The 19523-nt window shown below is 37.5% G+C and overlaps 2 protein-coding genes and 1 long non-coding RNA gene across 3 annotated transcripts; 2 read left to right on the top strand and 1 right to left on the bottom strand.

Moving 5' to 3' along the window:
* The first annotated feature begins 272 nt into the window (after positions 1 to 272).
* sf3a2 (splicing factor 3a, subunit 2) lies at positions 273 to 4847 on the top strand. The gene is made up of 8 exons (XM_077559383.1): positions 273 to 407; positions 978 to 1274; positions 1352 to 1398; positions 1476 to 1585; positions 2438 to 2487; positions 2566 to 2706; positions 2778 to 2846; positions 2922 to 4847. Exons 2-8 carry the CDS (start codon positions 1077 to 1079, stop codon positions 3174 to 3176), a joined length of 870 nt encoding a protein of 289 aa, XP_077415509.1. The 5' UTR covers positions 273 to 407; positions 978 to 1076; the 3' UTR covers positions 3177 to 4847.
* LOC144044773 (uncharacterized) lies at positions 3592 to 18034 on the bottom strand. Its single transcript, XM_077559384.1, has 7 exons — positions 17825 to 18034; positions 16369 to 16481; positions 15174 to 15202; positions 15027 to 15102; positions 14803 to 14937; positions 14617 to 14714; positions 3592 to 4157 (listed from the first exon to the last, which is right to left on the bottom strand). The coding sequence occupies exons 2-7, from the start codon at positions 16460 to 16462 to the stop codon at positions 3828 to 3830; spliced, it is 762 nt and encodes a 253-aa protein (XP_077415510.1). The 5' UTR covers positions 16463 to 16481; positions 17825 to 18034; the 3' UTR covers positions 3592 to 3827.
* Positions 5039 to 13149, top strand: LOC144044774 (uncharacterized). Its single transcript, XR_013291351.1, has 2 exons — positions 5039 to 6507; positions 7764 to 13149. It is a non-coding gene; the product is annotated as an uncharacterized LOC144044774 (long non-coding RNA).
* Positions 18035 to 19523: the final 1489 nt, after the last annotated feature.

Below are 19523 nucleotides of genomic sequence, written 5' to 3'. Positions count from 1 at the left end.
GGTCCACTGAAAATGAAAATTTATTTGGATCGATGATTATAGAGATTTTTTTTTCCATGTCAGGCTATGTCTAGCATTTAAAATTGAAGCTCTCTTATTTTATTCGAAGAATTGAAAGGGCCATGACCATGCTCTACGCCAATTGGTGTAATTTATTTCTGCGTTCCAACAGAATTTTACTAGAGGAGAATGTTTTATTATTAGCTACAAATTGTATTTCTAACAAAGAGAAGATTTTGCACGAACAAGTGACTGCCGATGACATGTACTTTATGCGCCTTCCGACCACTAGATGACGCTGCCACGCAATTGAAGCAGGTGGGATCTGGTGACAAAGAAGAATAAACAACATGCGCACGCGCACTGACTGCATTCACAGTTAGCGTGATCCTTGCGTTGTATTGTTGGTAAGTGTTGTATCTAATAAACATTACAGACGTTTCGAAATACTTGTTAATAACGTATGTGAGTAGATTTTAATACATGTTATGGCAGTACAGCACAGACCTTTTTGTTGTAATTCGATGGTCGTATGAGAAACGGTTTGTTACGATCTAGCTAACAATGTTACTTAGCATTAGCTTTGACACACTTCATTCAGGACTCACTGGTTAAGTAACATAACTATCTAGAAAGCATTTTTTTTTTCGTTAATTGTTGGAACATTCGAAACTCATAATAACCTAAATGTGGCATTCCGTAAATCCCCGCCCATTAGCGCTTCGGTATTTGCGAAACCACTCATTTCTTGAACCCATCCACCGTTATTTGCTGCTATTATATCAGCAGTAACTGTTCGGGATCATAGTGTGTGGTATATTTACTGTTAAATTTATTAATATAGGCAATTATAATCATTAGGGGAGGGGTGGGGGGTTCTCTTAACATATACAATAGCCTTAAAAACACGTGTTTTATAAGCAGACTTAAAATCTGCTTATAAAATTCAAACTTTAACTACATATTTCTCCTGCTAGGTATCCAGAACAAAGACTAACGGCGTAGCTGTCCAGTGTTGGATCGACTGGGCGTATGCCAGCGAGCATCTTCGTGTTTCGGTCAATCACTTAGCAAAAATGGATTTCCAACATCGAGCTGGAGGGAAGACAGGAAGTGGAGGGGTGGCGTCCTCCTCGGAGAGTAATCGGGACCGGCGAGAGCGGTTACGGCAGCTGGCTCTGGAAACCATTGACATCAATAAGGACCCCTACTTTATGAAGAATCATTTAGGATCATATGAGTGCAAACTTTGCCTGACGCTTCACAACAACGAGGTTGTAATTTGATTACGTACTTGTGTATTCTTTGTGGCTCAAGTGTAATATTAATGAAGTGTTCTTGGTCATTACAGGGCAGCTACTTAGCCCACACACAAGGAAAGAAACATCAGACCAATCTGTAAGTACCACATCTTCAAATTACTAACCCCGCTTTGTTCCCACGCAATTGAGACGTTAAGTTTTGTTTGTTTTCAGAGCACGGCGAGCTGCCAAAGAGGCCAAAGAAGCTCCTGCTCAGCCAGCTCCAGCAAAAGTCAAGGTCGAGGTCAAGAAGTTTGTGAAAATTGGTCGGCCCGGATACAAAGGTAGAGTACGCCGACATGATTACAAACTTCTCACAAACCGTTACGGATACCAGTCTTTCGGTTGAAATTTCATAATGAACTCAATTTGACCTTTGGTAAACTCTGAATGCACACATCAAACTGTTCAATGTTTAAGGACTTTTGCTGGTCATGATCAAAGAACTGAACGGCATTTCCACCGACATCCACTGTACGCCTTTCTGTGACTCTTCCAGTCTCGCTATTGTAACGTGCTGGTGACACAATTTTTTTTTATGGGGGAACAGGAAGTTGTGCAAAAAGTACTCAAATGTGCATTCAAAAGTTTAACGAAGGTCAAATTAGGTTCATCTGTAAATGTTTTGATTTCATCCTAAAATTTAATCAAACATCTCCCAACTTTTTGTGTGTGCATCAGGGATATTTTAGATTTTTGGATTTATTACATTTGGTTTTTATTTTGCTTTTTTTTTTGTTATATATATAGTATATGGAGGATTTGTAGAGTACAGGGTTAAAAAAAAAAAAGCTCACTAAAAGTATTGTGTAATACAGTAAACTACAATTCCCAAATGACTGTTTGACCTTCCTCCTGTACGAACAATGGTAATATTGAAATAAATCCACCCATCCATTTTCCGAATTGTTTAAATTGAACCCTTAAAGCTCATGTATGACAGGCAAGACGGAACTAAGGAAATTTTTGCAATAATTAGTAGTTTTTGTTTTCTTAAAATCTTTTTTTTTTTTTTATGATTTTTTCAATTTTAGTTTTGTTGTTAGTTTTGGTTAACTATAATAACCTTGGCATGTATTACATGTACTCGTGTCATGTTTTTCCTCATGGTGGCGGATGTTTTCATGTCTTCTCAGTAACCAAACAGAGGGATCCAGAGTCTGGGCAGCAGTCTTTACTTTTCCAGGTTGGTGTGAATTAAAATCAAATGAAGCTGTACCAGAACAAAATAAGGACGCTAAATTCAATTTCTCCTACCTTTTAGATCGACTATCCGGAAGTAGCGGAAGGTATCGGGCCCAGGCACCGTTTCATGTCTGCATACGAACAGCGCATCGAGCCCCCGGACCGTCGTTGGCAGTACCTGTTGCTGGCTGCAGAACCTTATGAGACAATTGCTTTTAAGGTGAGCCACTAGTTTTATTTTCTTTCTCGTTGCCGTGTCAGGATGTTTACTAACACTTTGGCTCTTTTTAGGTGCCCAGTCGAGAAATCGACAAAGCCGAGAGCCGCTTCTGGACACACTGGAACCGAGAAACCAAACAGGTACCAGTTAGAAGATGAGGTTCTTGATAAATGAGAAGGTGTGCGGTTTGAAATGTTTTATTCCTCCATTCTTAGTTCTTCCTTCAATTCCACTTCAAAATGGAAAAAGCTCTCCTACCACCGACTGGTCCGCCGCCTCCCGCCAGTATGAAGCGTCCCCCCCCTCTTATGAGTGCGCCTCGCCCGCAAAATGAGTCCATGCCCCCGCCTCCAGGTGGGATGATCCTCCCCCCTGGTGCCCCCGGGACCCCTCAAATGTCCTCTCAGATGCCCATGCCTCCAATGCCGATGAGGCCGCCACCCCCCGAGGCCCTTGGAGTGGCCAATTGATCGTCTTCAACTTATATGTTTGAAAACCAATACATTTTTAAGATTTTGTAATTAAATATTCAAACTAAAAGTTTGGTCTATATGTCTTATCTTCCAAAAATAGTGCACACAGCAACATATGACAGGTATATTATTGGAGAAACGCGCACAATAGAGTTTCAAAACTTCATCATGTACGTGGTGAGGGGCAGGGACCATGAAGAACGGAATGGAAGGTTGCACTTCCAAATATGGGCATGCTGGCAACCGGTCGTGTTGCCACGTGACTTTTTCGCATCGTGCAGTGCAGTGCGAAAAGAATGAAACAATTCTAAATGTTCTGAAGAAAATGTCTTATAATGTTCAACGTGGCCACATCTGTGACTACAAGTTATGTCTAATTCTCATGTGCGCACTATTTATTTATTTTTTTAGCTCCTATGATGGATTCTAAACCACTGAGATGCATTTGCACTGTTGAGGATAAAATAGTGATCAACAAAGAGATTTAAGAATATAAGGAGCTCATTGTTGTCTTTTATTTCAATTTCTTCTCTGATTGTATTGACAGATGTGACGTAAGCAGCAAGGTGATGGTTTGTAGACTAACAAGCAAGTCATATTGACTCATGCTAAAACTGCAAAAAAATTGTGTGAAATGAGGAAAACAAATCATTCTTTTTGAGTCTTTTTCTTCTTTTTCTCCATCTTTGCTTTGGATATCACCTCCTCATTTTCCACCTTTTGCTCATCTGCTTCGTCATGAGGCGCCTTCAATGCGTCCACTTTCTTGTCCTCTTGCTCTCGGACTTTCTTGGCTCTCCTGCTCTTTAAAGTCCCTTCGCTCTGCTTCATGAGTTTTTTGTCTGGCATGGGCTTGTTTCTGAGACCCCTCGAGCTGTGGGCTTTTGTTCCTCTCCGTTTTTCATCATCCTCATCTTCATCATCGTCATCAAGGTCCGGCAGCCACCAAAACAAAACTTCCCACAGGTTTGTCTCAGGCTAAAAACAAAGTGTGTTTTAATTTTAGAAGGCACAAAACCAAAAATGTGATATAAGAGCATCATGCTTCATTTATCTGATAACGTGATTAAAAAAAAAACATTTTAAAACCCATTAATTGTGATGTGAAGGATATTATAACATTTTAATACCTATTTTCATATATCGATTATTGTTACTGATCATGCTTCATTTTAAGTTTGTCAAAGTGTCTTGTGTCCTGAGCAGGGCACATGATGTTGACCTCGTATGTTCTGGGTTAAAGCTGGGACCATATTATTTAGTCTAGAAAAGTTCCTTCTCATCACTTTGTACGAAAACATATTTTCGCCCTTGATTTTGCTATACACTGATTGGTCCAGAATTTCTTGTTTTATTTTGTACACGTACATTGTGGTCTTGAACAGAACTTGTTTTGCTTTTCCATTAGTCACGGTCATTGGTGCTTTTGGGTCAAATGATAAAGTGAGATTTTGTTATGAAGAAGAATATGAAAAGTGCCTTGAAAATATACATATTTTGGCTAGAGACGAAGACAGCTGCAACTGCACTAAGAGTTCTATTGTTTGACATGTCCTTCAACTGTATAACACATTTGCTCATTCATGAAGGGAGAGATATTCTGCTTGGAGACTGAATTGTAATAAAAGGCTGGCCCTTCGAGAGGAGGGTGTGCATTGTTGATCAGAACTTGTCGGAGTTTGATTCAATGGTGCAACAGGAGATCTCCTCTAAGAATTATCCTGCGCAGGAAACTCTGTTCATTTCTCATCTCACCAGTTGGTTTATTGGACACGCAAAAAGTTATGGATTAACTACATCCCTCAGTTGGTGATTTAAATATACCTTCTTCAGTTGGTGACCTCCGACGGCAAGGCGTTTGACGGTTGTTGCGTTCGCGGACGGTTTGAATTCCTGGCGCCATATTAATTGAGGTAAGTGGAGATCTTATCCACGTTTTGAGGAATTCTTTCTGTCTAGGAGCGCTCCGGCCGCCATGCGTTCTTGTAAGATAACCAAATCAAGGGTGAGATTTGTGTGAGCAGAGGTAGAAGTTTAAGTTGTTTGGTTGTATGGAGTCAATAATTGTGGAATTTCCTACGGTATTTGAAGTATACATATTTGTGGTGCACATTGAATTGAATAATTTCCTACGGTATTTGAAGTATACATATTTGTGGTGCACATTGAATTGAATAGCGATCGCTTGTAAGTCAGTACTGGGAAACATTTTGTCTTTACAATTTGGTTTTTACAGACGATAGATACGTAGATAATTGATTTGAAGTCTGTGTATATGAGGTTAAGAAACTGTTGAAGCTGAGGTAGCGCAGTTGACATAAGATTAAGTTGTTGAAGTTGAGAGTAAATCAGCTGGGGAAACATTATTGTTGTAACCAAGCGTTAGATGTGTGGGCATTGGTTTTACGTCCATACATATTTAAGTTGAGAGAAGTCGGCTCAAAAAGCATCTTTGTCTTGATCCCTGCCTGATGCGCGGGAGAGACAAACACTTTGTTTTTATGAGTAATAGATTCTTGGGTAATTAGATACAAAGATCCTTGAATAAGTGTTGCCGATTAAAGCTGCGGGAGGATCGACTGCTTCATTTTCTAGGGACAAAGGACTCAACTTATAGGAAGTCAGATTGACATAAAACGGATTTAGTACGCCGTTTTAAGATTAATCGATAGGTCTATGAATAATTGGATATTGACATTTTTAGACAAGATATAAGAGATATAAGATGTATTGACTCAACTCGTGTAAGTCGGGCTGACTAAAGCATATTTGATACGACGTTTTAGATCAAGCCAATAGGTCTATTGAATATTCGTGACTAAAATTCAAAGACAAAGAAACTGTTGAAGCTGGGGTAGCGCAGTTGACATCCGGATATTTATGTGTTGATATGTCGTACAAAACGACATGTCTTGTCTGTCCGTTGTGTGTGTATGCCGTCTGATCGGTGAAGAAACTCTGACGTCACGGTAAAATCTTAAAGGGACCGCGACGAGAACAGTTGATTAATTCTGTTATAAGTGAGACGTCACTTCATTTAAATATTAATACAACTGAACTATGATAATTTACAATATAATATAATATAATACAAATCAATAAGCTATAAAATACCTGAGTTAATAATTAAGACGAAACATGGACACTCTATTTGAACTCAAAACACAGTGGTTTGACCCGAATGGGATTCCGTTGAGTTTAGATGGGATGACGCTGGATAAACAAATTGGAAACGCATGCGCTGTGGCTATAGGGATTTTACCTACAAAGGCTAAACGAGAAACAAAAAAAGAACTTTGCGACTGGATGCAAGACGGCTGTAGAAAAGGTTATTTTCCGTCATTACAATCTGCAGTGTGTCTAATCTCTTTGATGAAGAACGTTGAACTTGCATGTGTGAAAAAACGTCACGAACTAGATGAGCTGGTGCAACACACATCTGTAATTTCTTCGAGTGGAAGAAAAGCCAGAAATGATCGAAAGCTTGTTGACAAAATAATGAATAATGCTAGAATACTAGCTTTAGGTATTTTTGTGAAGTTATAACCATTTATATAACTAAATAATGATATAAGACTAAATGATTTGACCTGATATGACTTCCGCTAGTCGGAATTAAAGCTTCCGGATTAATCATACCGTTTAAATAATGACTTAAAATGTAATTAATATTGAACGACGGGACTTGATTATATTGTGAAAAAGGTTAGTTTATTCTAATAAGATATGGCATTTGTTCGATGGTTTTAATGACGGCAATTTAACTTTGAATGTGCGTACACGGCGACCGCCCGTTAATAATGTTATGAGTGTATGTAATTTTATATAGAGGAGAGTCCCGGACGTATCTTTAAGAAAAGTGTATTGAAAAAATGATTAATACTGAAATGTTGCTTTGCAAATAAAATAACTGTATAATACAAATTTATGTAATAAAACAAATTAAGCCGTTTAATAAGCGCTAAACGGGATAAATTAATTAGACGGTAAAATTACTAATAAAACTTCTAACGCTAAAACCCGCAATTGTCTGCGTTAAATAATTGAACGACATTATATAAATTGTTGCCGTAACTGATTTTATAAGCCCCTTACATAAATTTCTTAAGCACTAATGTTGAATACTTAAACTGGCTTCAAGAGTGCAAATACGTCATATTTAAAAATTATGTTTGCTATAAAACGAACGAATATTAATACACAAATAACATAGAGAGGTATAGTTTTAAGATATTATAAAATTTAGATGCATGTCTTATGCTTGTAGAGCATGGGTGGCTTTGACTGATTGTAGTTGCTATGACTCATTCCCTTTCTCGGGTTAAAAAATGCCAACAGCCATCAATCTTTGTAATGAGGTCAAATAAAATGTTTTTATAAAAGGTAATGTTAATTGTGTGATTGTTTTAGATTAAATAGTTTAGTCTCTACTCTTATTTTAATAATAATAATAATAATAACTAAAAACAAATAACTTGGATGGCAATTAATGTGGAATAATTCTTATATAGATGATTGTTTTTTCCCTTATGATTTTGTTTGTGCGCGAGAACATTGTTTAATAAATTTTAAATATCTTTTCAGAATCAGGAGACACACCCATTAAGGACAATTGGGGTCGCACCAAAGTGCCATGTTCCGGTCCTGGGGATGAAGTAATGTGTTAATTATAATTTAAAAGGAGTTTTTTATTTATTTTTTTCTCCGACGTTTATAAATAGAAAGTAATTTTAATCTCTCCTGAATATATTTAACCTTTGAATTCGACATTTGAAGTCTCATTACAAACAGACTGGGGAAGCTATCTGGAAGAAACACATTTTTGACATAATTTGAGGTGCTATGTAATTAAAAATCATTCCTGCTTTGACGTTTGACCAAAGGCTGACTTTACGGGCTGCGGCCTCCATTGAGAAAACATTAATTGAAAACTACACACTTATTAATTAACTATATTTGTAAATTGTTAGAGTATATCTGTCCTATTTTATCCTAAGTATTATTTATGAAGGTATGCAAAACATATTAAATTAAATATTGTAAACCATAACAAATATTGACACATAATTAGCAATTATTTAAAATTGTAAACTTTCATTGTTTTAATTATTATTTTTTATTATTTTTATTTTTATTTAATTTTTTTTAATAAAGGAAGTTTTTGGTTTTAATATTTACTGACATGTTATAACCTAAATACTGTTGGGGCAGATTTTAATGTTTTCAGTCGAGTGAGGATTATTGGTCAAGGGTCATTATTTCGGAACAAAGTCAACTGGCGGGACACAGACCTCTTTAAAAAACCCCACCCACAAAGAAACTGCAACTGCCACCACCATCAGAGGGGCGTGATGCAGCCATCATCACAAAACATCCTGCCAATACCTGATGGAGAGGGGAGGTTCCTGGCGCCACCTGTTGCAACAATGACTGTGCCATCATATACAAATGTGATAAAAGAAAAACTGCTCCACTGCCCAATGCACACAATGCTCCGCACGAACTGTCCTATGAAAAACTGCTCCATATGCTCTGCACAAGCGTCCTTAAAGCATTCCTGCGTCCAGAACTGTCCACTACGATGGTGACTCAACCCCACAAACAATGCTTTCCTTGAATTAGTGATACCAGGCCATATGATGTGATACTGACTGTTTACACTGCACTCTATTTTTGACAGATATAAGGTGATAACATCTACAGTAAAACATTTCGTAAATATAATGAACTGATTGACAACACTATATACACACAGATTTATTACATTTTAAAAACGTTTGATGTCTATTTTGATTTGATCTGATTTGTTTATCTCTGTCTATTTTGAAACAGTCAGCTTTTTGGACAAACATCAAAAAGGGGGACTAGCAAGCTTAATGGTAACATTAAAACTAAGGGCAACTTTATGTATTAATAATAATTGATGAATTGGCTGAAAACTGAGATTCTTTGTAAAATTCATTGGCATAAGCTACAATATTTTTATAGCACAAAAAATAATACAGGTAAATTTCGTCTGGTTTCAGAAATTGAAACAGCTAATATGAATACAGACAGATAAGATACAATTTATTTCAATCTTAATTATTATATTTTACTTTTTTAAGTTTGGTCTTCTAGTGTTTTCCCGAATTCTCTTTTGAAATTTAAATAGTTGCTTGGGACGCATTGTCGAATTTGCTGGTTAAATGTAAAATTTTCCCCTCTTTCTAAACAAAAAGCAAGCAAAATTTATTTACTGCAAAACTTTATATATTAGTCTGAAAGAGTCTCTAAAGCGATTTTTTTTCAGATGGGGGAATTATTGGTTGGTCTGGGTATATCGTCGCGAAGGACACAAACAGTCCATGTTAAATAAATAAATTTAAAATTAAAAGTTAGTCTTAATGCGATAATTATAGATAGTCCGTGAGAATGAATTTTACAGGAGGACAATTGGGGATTTCCTTGACCATGGAGAAGGAGTAAGTTTTGGCAGGGACGGCGAAAATAAGGTGAATATGTTCCATTTCTATTTCTATTTTTCCCTTGGGGCCCTGGGGTTAGATGTTATTTTTTGATTTTATTTGTTGACGAAAGTTGCATTTATTTAATGGCTGGAAGCACATCCATGCTATATCTATAACAATAAATATTATAAAACATTCCAATAATTATTACATTCTGTAAACAAAATTGGCCTCGTCAGATTTGAACTGGCTAAAGATTTTCATTTTTTGCATTTAAGAATGTGCTCAGGTCATTAAAGTCAGCCAAAGGCTGGATCCTAATTAAATGTCACAACAAACAGAATTTTTTCCCACAGGAGAGGCCTACAGAACTTTACTAACATTTACTAACCCCTAACTAATAACACTACCAAAATGCTCTTTCAAAAAGAAGGGATGTGAATAAATGTTTATTAGTGACTAAATGAAAATATTTTGCACCCAGATAAGGTGATGAAAAGGTCAATCTAGTCCAGTCCACGGGGCACCTGGTTCCACATCTTGCAACAGAGAGACCAGCCAGCTGCTCCAGTGACCAGATGTGCCAGCCGAGAGGCCATTCAACTGCTTCCAGTGTCAGCTAACGAGCTGAGGAATTACTACATGAAGATTGAGTTTCGCTGAGGACGTCTTTCGAATGGAAACAGGAGGAATGTGTCCCTTTTTCCAGGGCATTCCACAAAGAATGAGTCACAACTTGGGAAGATAAAATCCCGGTGACCGATTTTTGCACCCCTGGCAGTTGGAGAGAGGCAGAAGGACCCTCTTCACAAAAAGGCTCTGTTCAACCTTCTGCTGATGCTGCTCAAGGAACCTGAGTGCACCATCCACACAAGAAAATAAAGAAAGTGACGACTGTTTAAAAAAAAAAAAAAAGAAAAAATCACAAGATGGCTGCTTCGAAGAGACAATGCGTCTTCAATTGCGTCTGCATTACGACACTCTTTCTTATACTGACTGTTATGCCAATTTTGTGTTTTTGGGATCCCCTAACCACATCTGTAAACGCAACCACAAAAATTCGGGCTAAGCGAGACATGAACTCTCCACACATTCCCTGGGTTATATCCAAAACGTATGATGACTCAGTCACGGTGACAGTTGCCCCAAACACAAACACCTCTGTCAAAATTCCCATTACGTCATTAAAGGGATTTAGAGGATGGGAAGAGACAAGGGGAGGAATATGGGTGAAATATTGGTGGTATTTGACAGGAAATGTTGCGCAACTAGATTGGGGTACTTTTATAACCACCCAAAGTGGACAATATTGGCCACCGGGAAAAAGCAAGGAGGCTGTTTTCTTTTCTAAAAGGACAACACTGCGTAAAATGGGAGGTCAACTAGAATTAACCTTTTCCATTCCCGACGGGAATATACGACCAGCTAATGTAACTCTGTACAACACCTCCTGTTTTGGATTACTGTTATGGGCATGGTCCCACGGCGTTGACCCACGTTTTCCTATTCTAATCTGTGTAAATAAGACTATGAGTAAGCTAGACCAACCAAAAATGACTAAATACTCAATGGAGAATGGGATAAAAGCTGTAAGTGTACCGATTGATAGTGTAATTGAATGGTTTAGGGTTACTACAGGAGTATCCAAAAGCAGCAACAATTGGCTATTGCTAGCACACGAGGCAGCACACGCCTCTGGTAAGGAGTGTGTAGTATGTGTGGGACCACGACCTTTATTGAGAGTAATCCCGGCTAAAATCGAGGAACAATGTATAATGGAAATTATGAATAAAACTGCCCCAAATGCCAAATGCTCTCAATGGGATAAGATATATCCACTAGTGAATTTGCAGACAACTAAACCAATATTTTCAAAGGAAATTGCAGATGGTAATTTTTCATGTATTAAAATGACAGGTACCGGAGAACAATTGGGAGAACTAGATCACATTTCACACTGCACTACAATAATAAATGTGGGTCAAAAATTCAAGCCGCAATCAAGGGCTGACATTTGGTGGTGGTGTGGGCATAATCAGATATTTGACAAGTTGCCTTGGGATGGCAAAGGATATTGTGCTCTCATCACCCTTCTTCTGCCAGTACAACTTTTTCCCACCTCGGTTGATAACCTTTTACAAATGATTGACACTTGGGAACCACAATCTTCTCCTCCTTTCCATAGAATTAAACGATCTTCTTGGCAACAGGAAAATGTCCCCACCTACATTGATGCGATTGGAGTGCCAAGAGGTGTGCCAAATGAATACAAATTGACTAATCAAATAACTTCAGGATTTGAATCCCTAATTTGTTGGTGGTGTACCATTAACAAAAATGTAGACAGAATTAATTATGTGCATTACAATGTACAAAGACTAGGAAATTGGACTCAATCTGGATTTGAAGCTGTACGGCCAATTGGCTGCCACATCTTTGATGGCTTTTCAGAACCGAATTGCACTTGATATGCTATTGGCAGAAAAAGGGGGAGTTTGCTCAATGTTCGCAGATCAATGTTGTACCTTCATTCCTAATAATACCGCACCGGATGGTACTTTAACTATTGCAATTAAGGGACTCCGGACACTTAATAGAAAGATGAATGAACACTCGGGTATAGACACTTCGCTATGGGATAATTGGATGACTGTATTTGGCCGCTACAAAACCTTAATTTCCACAATTTTGATATCAATTGCTGTATTTACGGCTCTAATAACAATATGCGGATGTTGTTGTATACCCTGTATTCGTTCCCTTTGCGAGAAAATTATTTCTGCCGCAATTGAAAAACAGGACGTACGAAATAAGTCTTCTTACATGATGATGGAGTCTGTTACTTCCTCAGCCCGGCCTGCTGCAACATCCGATGTAGATCCCGCTGGAATCTTTGTGTAAAATGTTTAAATATTTAGTTATTGGGCTTAGTGTTTACGTAAGCCCAAAAGGGGGACTGAAGGATATTATAACATTTTAATACCTATTTTCATATATCGATTATTGTTACTGATCATGCTTCATTTTAAGTTTGTCAAAGTGTCTTGTGTCCTGAGCAGGGCACATGATGTTGACCTCGTATGTTCTGGGTTAAAGCTGGGACCATATTATTTAGTCTAGAAAAGTTCCTTCTCATCACTTTGTACGAAAACATATTTTCGCCCTTGATTTTGCTATACACTGATTGGTCCAGAATTTCTTGTTTTATTTTGTACACGTACATTGTGGTCTTGAACAGAACTTGTTTTGCTTTTCCATTAGTCACGGTCATTGGTGCTTTTGGGTCAAATGATAAAGTGAGATTTTGTTATGAAGAAGAATATGAAAAGTGCCTTGAAAATATACATATTTTGGCTAGAGACGAAGACAGCTGCAACTGCACTAAGAGTTCTATTGTTTGACATGTCCTTCAACTGTATAACACATTTGCTCATTCATGAAGGGAGAGATATTCTGCTTGGAGACTGAATTGTAATAAAAGGCTGGCCCTTCGAGAGGAGGGTGTGCATTGTTGATCAGAACTTGTCGGAGTTTGATTCAATGGTGCAACAGGAGATCTCCTCTAAGAATTATCCTGCGCAGGAAACTCTGTTCATTTCTCATCTCACCAGTTGGTTTATTGGACACGCAAAAAGTTATGGATTAACTACATCCCTCAGTTGGTGATTTAAATATACCTTCTTCAGATGTTAGCACATCGCTACAGTCTTGTTTTGCTACAGTCAAAATTGGCTATAACAGTTTTGTTATGACCAGCCGACCAACAAATGGGAAAAATGCTGACTTGATTGTAGGGCCAGCTATCTGCCCCTGTGAGGCGAACTCCAAATCTGGCTGGTTATCGATAAATGAACTTGTGCTTGCCACCATTTTGTGCCAAGGAAGTACAGTATGTTGTAGTGAGTTGAGAAATGTCTGTAGCGTGCTTTGCCAGCATCTCGGTGACAAAGCACTATGTTTAGGGCCGTAACAATTTATCTGAATATATGGCTGGATAGCCGATAGGTGTATACTTTTGAAGCCGCCATATTGCACGTCTCAAGAAACGTTTCTCCGCATACTATTCTATACATTTACACTATCGAAATTGGAGAACATTTGAGCCATTTATTCTTTACTTGTTAAAAAATAGTGACCACCCTGTCAGACCCGCCCCCCTGCCGTATACTGTACAGTTTAGTAGTCTGCTCGCGAGATGAGAGGAGCAAGATGGCCGCCCTGTCGCTTCAACGGCTTGCACGGACGTGTATGGGCTGTCGGCTATCCAGTCATATATTGCAACTATTGATTATTTTTGAAATTGTTTATTCTATCGCTTATTTTGTCGGTTAACTGATGAATCAATACATTCCATTCCTTTATTCGAAAAAACTGAACATTTCAAATTGTCAGTGTAACTGTGGAAATGCACAAACATTATGATTGAGTTAATAGTTTGGTACTTTAATGGAGAATATTTACCGTATAATATTTAATGCTGAGAAGCTGAAATTCAGAGGATTTAAAGTTAAAACTAAATTTAAAAAAGGTATCTAATTTCTTACTTTATTATCAAAAGTAATTGTTGATAAATTGTTGCATCTCTAATTATGTTGAAGTGACTTGATTTGAGAGGCTTCATTTTGTGCTTCGCCACCATCTTATGGCATCTGTAATCATTTGTTAGTGGGGGGAGTAAATTAATGGTTGATTTTTGCTATCCCTGTTCACTGTATAGTTCCCATTTATCGGCCAGCACTTCTGATTTTGAAGGCCCTGGGCAGATCAATGACAGGGCAACATACAGAAGCAAAAATCTGATTGGGAAAAAAAAAAAGAAAAGAAAAAAGCTAGCAACCACACCCACTGGAAGTGTTGCAGGCCAGAGAAATGCTACCAGATGGAAAAAAATATATACTGTTACCGCTAATTGTACTAGAATTCTAGCTTGAAAATGTAGTTGAATGTTTTTAATATTCTGACAGTGTTTAGGCCAGATTTAATTTTACCTGCGGTGGTTTGCCTCTGTGTCGTAACGTGTTCGACTGCCTCACGGTCAATTCGACGTTTTCCTCCTCCTCGGCCGTCCCGTGGCCACGCAGGGTCTCTGTCACATTGCAAAGACAGCGCTCGGTCACGGCTGGCACACGCCGCCCCGTCCTCAAGTTTCAACTTCAGCCGTTCTCTGTTCTCACCGTGAAGTCTGTGGAAGCCCGAGGTGAGGACCAGGATGGAAATGGCCACAAACAGACAGCGGTTGAGGGTGACGTTCTCCCACGGTGTTTCAATCTGACTCAGATTCTGCATGGACACGGCTTTTTGTTCAGGAACTGAGGGAGGAAAAAAAAAAAAAAAAGACAGATCAGTTGCTTTGGGTTGTTGTCAGGTCAACTTGAGAGGAAATGCCATTGAAACGTACATTTCTTGGAAGAGGTCGGTTCCATAGGTAAAGTCTTTGGTTCTACTTTTGGGGGCTGAGGAACTGCAGACATTTCCTATACAGAAAACATAATGTCATATACAATGTGAAAGCAAAATATATCATACTGTTTGTTTAGCTACTAACCTCTCTAAGTTTCCTGCTCGCATACATTTCTGCAACGATAAACAAACTTAGATGAACTAAAACCAGGTAGGGTTAGCCTATTCAAGGCAATTCTGTCATTAGGTCAAGAGATAGAAAAAAGACAATTGATGGGAGTACTCAAACATAATAATATAAGGTGCTATTATTATAATAAAGGAATACAAATATTTACACATAAATCGACCACAAAATCAGAAAATAAAAACTATGAACATCAAAACTAGGATTTGTTAAACCCTATTGGGAGCTGATTGAAATACTTGGAAATCCGACCCCATTTCACCACACGATTTATTATAATTATAATTGTTATTATTATTATTGTTATTATTATTATTAATATTATTATTAGGGGGCAGGGGTTTGTTTTTATTTCACTGCCTGACTAAAACGTTTCTAATATCAAAAACCCATTTTCCCATAGGAAATCATGTAAATAGTTTTGAGTAGCCGTTAACTCATTCACTGCCATTGGCGACTATAGAGGTCAAAAATTCATTTGAACTATTTCTATTAGTTTAACATTTTTTCCACACTTTTGTTGACAAGAGTATGAAAACCTAGTGTTTTTTTTTATATTGTATTAGAACAGGTATAAAATTTGCGATTAATCGTGAGTTAACTAGTGAAGTCATGAGATTAATTACGATTAAAAATAGTACTCGCCTGATGCCCCTAATTTTTATTCCAAAATATTTTTTTTTCCACCGATTCTCTGGGTGAAACGATTCAGTTCCGCTTTACAGTGAGCCTGCTGCGTTATTTCAACTCCTAATGACCAAATATGGCGCATACGGCGGCTACAAGCAAGGTTTTGATCCTTTGGGGATCACGGCCTTCTACAAAAATAGTATTTGGTAATCTCGTCCAAAAAAAGCCTTGCGACTAAAAAGACATGTAATCTTTTATTGGGGGGTGGGGGGGGGGGGGGGGGGGGGGGCTCTGTCGCACAAATGTTCTGTGGGATTTAGGATAATTATTCCTGTCGGAATTGACGAATGATTCATGCGTCAACCGTCTCTGCGGGACAGCTCAGGCACGTTATCACTGTGTTGCACTGGGCAAGGGATCATGTTCCCGTGGATTGTACAGGTATATATAGTTTTGCCTGCGATCGTATATTTACAGTCGACATCATTTATTGCACGTCATCACAGATTGTGCGTGTCAGCACCTGGTCGTCGGATTTGTCGGACCGGCTTCTGCGGGAGAAGATCTTCTCTTGGTGGGCCTAACTCCTCTTCAAATGTCTCATAGCTTTCTTCCATGTCGTTGCAAAATGTCACCCTGTGCGTTGTGGAGATTTCTTTGAGAGGGATAGCTGTTCAGTGATGTCAGTGATTTTCCATTCGGAAGTCTAAACATTAACTAGAGGTGGTAAAAGTACTCATGACACCTGGAAATGAAAATCGACTTAATTCACTGCCGTCAATTACGTTTTTTAAACAGGATTACAGGGGTGACGGACCGTTTTTTTTTTTTCAAGGCCGTTACCGATTACTAGTAGTCAAGGAGTTTGATAACCGATATTTGGAGCCAATATTCAAAACAAAACTAACTCCAACTATTAATAATCATTTGTTATTGTTGAAATGTTTTTAAGCATATGTTTATTGAACAACTTCTCAGATTTGCAAAATGTTTATTTTTAATTTTTTATTATTAAATCTTAGACAATGGACATCTTTGTTTTAAAATTCTAACAAAAAGTTGAGGAAATCCCTGCAGGGTCGTTAGTGTGTTAAAAAGTTATATAAACACTTTAAACAAGTATAAATAGCTCCCTTTTGTTTTCTGTAGTATGAAGTTTTCCCACACTCTAAATAACCCAATTATGGGTAGAAAATGGACCGATCCTCTATTTGGGTCTATTTGACCCAACCGTGAGTCAAAAAATGGGTCTTTTAGTTTAAAACAACTCGTAAAAATTGGTCAGATCTTTGCATTGAGTCAAAAAAATCGGGTCATTTTGTATAAAACAACCCACAAAGTTGGGTCAAATTGAGCCATAAGGTGAATTGGTCCATTTTCGATCCATAATTGGGTTACTTTTGACCAAACTGTTTTTAGAGTGCAAATTTCCAGATATCTAAAATAATAAATTTTCACTTATCTTCGTTTTAATTTCAAAGAAAAATAGAAGGTTCAGAGAGTTCCCAGGGTCAGCAGCATCTCCTACAAAGTTAAGTGAAAGTTGAAATAAAGAGTTCCCTGAAGTTAATGAACAGGGTTTGCCATCAGATTCAAAAGCAAAACAAAAACCTGACGCTGATATTTGTCAAAATGCAGAATATCGGCAGTGAAAATCGAGCCACCCAGTCAGTCTATCCCTCATCAAAATGCTCCCAAAAGGCTGGCAGTGAATGTTCAATTCAGAAACCAAGTATTTGTACTTGGACATGCATCCAAAGTAAAACTCTCACGACCTTCACATTTACATTAAAATGCTGTGCGGCTCTCCTGACATTTCATGCCACTGAGTTAATGTCCTGGCGCTTCTATAAATAGATGTGAGGAAAAATCCCGACACAGCGTCCAATGGATGCAACACGGCACAAAAGAAAAAAAGCTGGTAGTATCAGACAAAGTTAAAGGCGTGACCTTTGACCCGCCATGAAGCAAGAACCTACCTGACTCGACATTTGGGGGACCCGAGGTAGCGAGCGTCAAGGGACCTTTTGTCACAGACTCGCAGTTCCTCTGCAGAGGCGGCGGCACAATGTGAACAGCTCTGACGGCCAGAAACAGGTGCGGGAGAATAGAGAGAGAGAGAGAAAGAAAAAAGAAAAAAGAAGAAGCACAGCGTGGCAAGTCTGAGGCGTTGACTGAGGCCGTGTTGACATCAGCTTGTGCTGTCGGCCCGACAAATCGCCAGAAAGAAGGCCACGGGGCACGAAAGTTTGGTCAGACCAAGTCACAATACATCCGTCCGTTTATTTTCTACAGCACCTTTGTAAACGACAATACAAAATTTAGAAAAAAATTTTGTTAGACATTTCACAATGTTAACAAAGCTATGGGAACACATTGTTTTGCTAGCATATAAAATAACATTATGTTTTAAAAAATATGAATATTCAATTATTAAAATAAAATACATTAATTTAATGTAATTTAATAATTTTATTTATTTAAAAATTAAATTATTAAATTAAATACAATTACTTTTTTTAAAATAACATACAGTACAATAAAATTATATATTTTCTAATACATTGACTTAAGTAAATAACTTGGACTTAACAATAAGATTATATATTTTTTAATATAATTATTAAATGATAAAATAAATAAATTTGCCTTCATTTAATTAATTAAAAAAATTAATTACATTTATTTTAAAGTTGAATTATTAAATTAAATACAACTACTTTTTAAAAAATAATATACAATAACATTATATATATTTTATAATACAGTCATCTAAGTTAAGGAATTTATATATTTAAAATATGAATATGAAATTATTAAAATAAAATAAATTAATTTCATTTTATTTCATTAATTTAAAAGTTTAATTTAATTACTCAAATTACACTTTTTAACATGAATAACATTATATATATATTTTTTAATACGCTGGCTATACGTAAAGGATTTGAAACTAATTTACTTTTACCAGAATCTTGTTTCCGTTTCAATACAAACCCTCCGATCAAAGTAGAGCGTGCCACCGCTGGCTACGATTGATGTTTTTGGAATGCAGCTCAAACCCAGAACCTGCTAAACACTGACGACTATCGTGCCGCACACACAATGCATGTGCAAGGTTAAACAAGCATGCACTTCTCACTGTTCACCAGCAGAGTGTGCTGTTGTACCTGGCAGAAATACAGCATTTAGTGCAGGGATTGGCAACATTACTTCCATTAGTTATTTTACGTCCCTATAAATCGGTTATTTAGTGCGCAATAACAAACCTTCATGTTATTATTTGCATTATAACAGCATACTAGCCTTTAAATATTAGAGGAACGGTTTTCTCTTCATCTTTCTATTGTTATCACTCTCATATACACTAGATTGATCAGGACACACACGCATAATTTAGTGACTTCAAGCAAGCACAAGACAAACTTCGACGTAATCAATAACTCCAGCTAGGACCACGATCAATTGTATATGACAGAATAAAGGCCTATGTGACAAAACATTTCAAATACAGGACTATAGCAACTGCATAGTAACTGACAATCATCATCGTCACAAGGGACAAATACAGGACCATAAAAACACCATAACCTCATGACCCAACCCAAAACGCAGTCACAACAAGAACATGCAATCAAACGATTTTTGAATGTGTCATTACTGTAGAATAAATATACA

This window comes from Vanacampus margaritifer, chromosome 2 (assembly GCF_051991255.1).
Source record: "Vanacampus margaritifer isolate UIUO_Vmar chromosome 2, RoL_Vmar_1.0, whole genome shotgun sequence".
In the NCBI taxonomy this organism is placed as follows: Eukaryota; Metazoa; Chordata; class Actinopteri; order Syngnathiformes; family Syngnathidae; genus Vanacampus; species Vanacampus margaritifer.
This window is presented reverse-complemented; position numbering and strand designations above follow the sequence as displayed.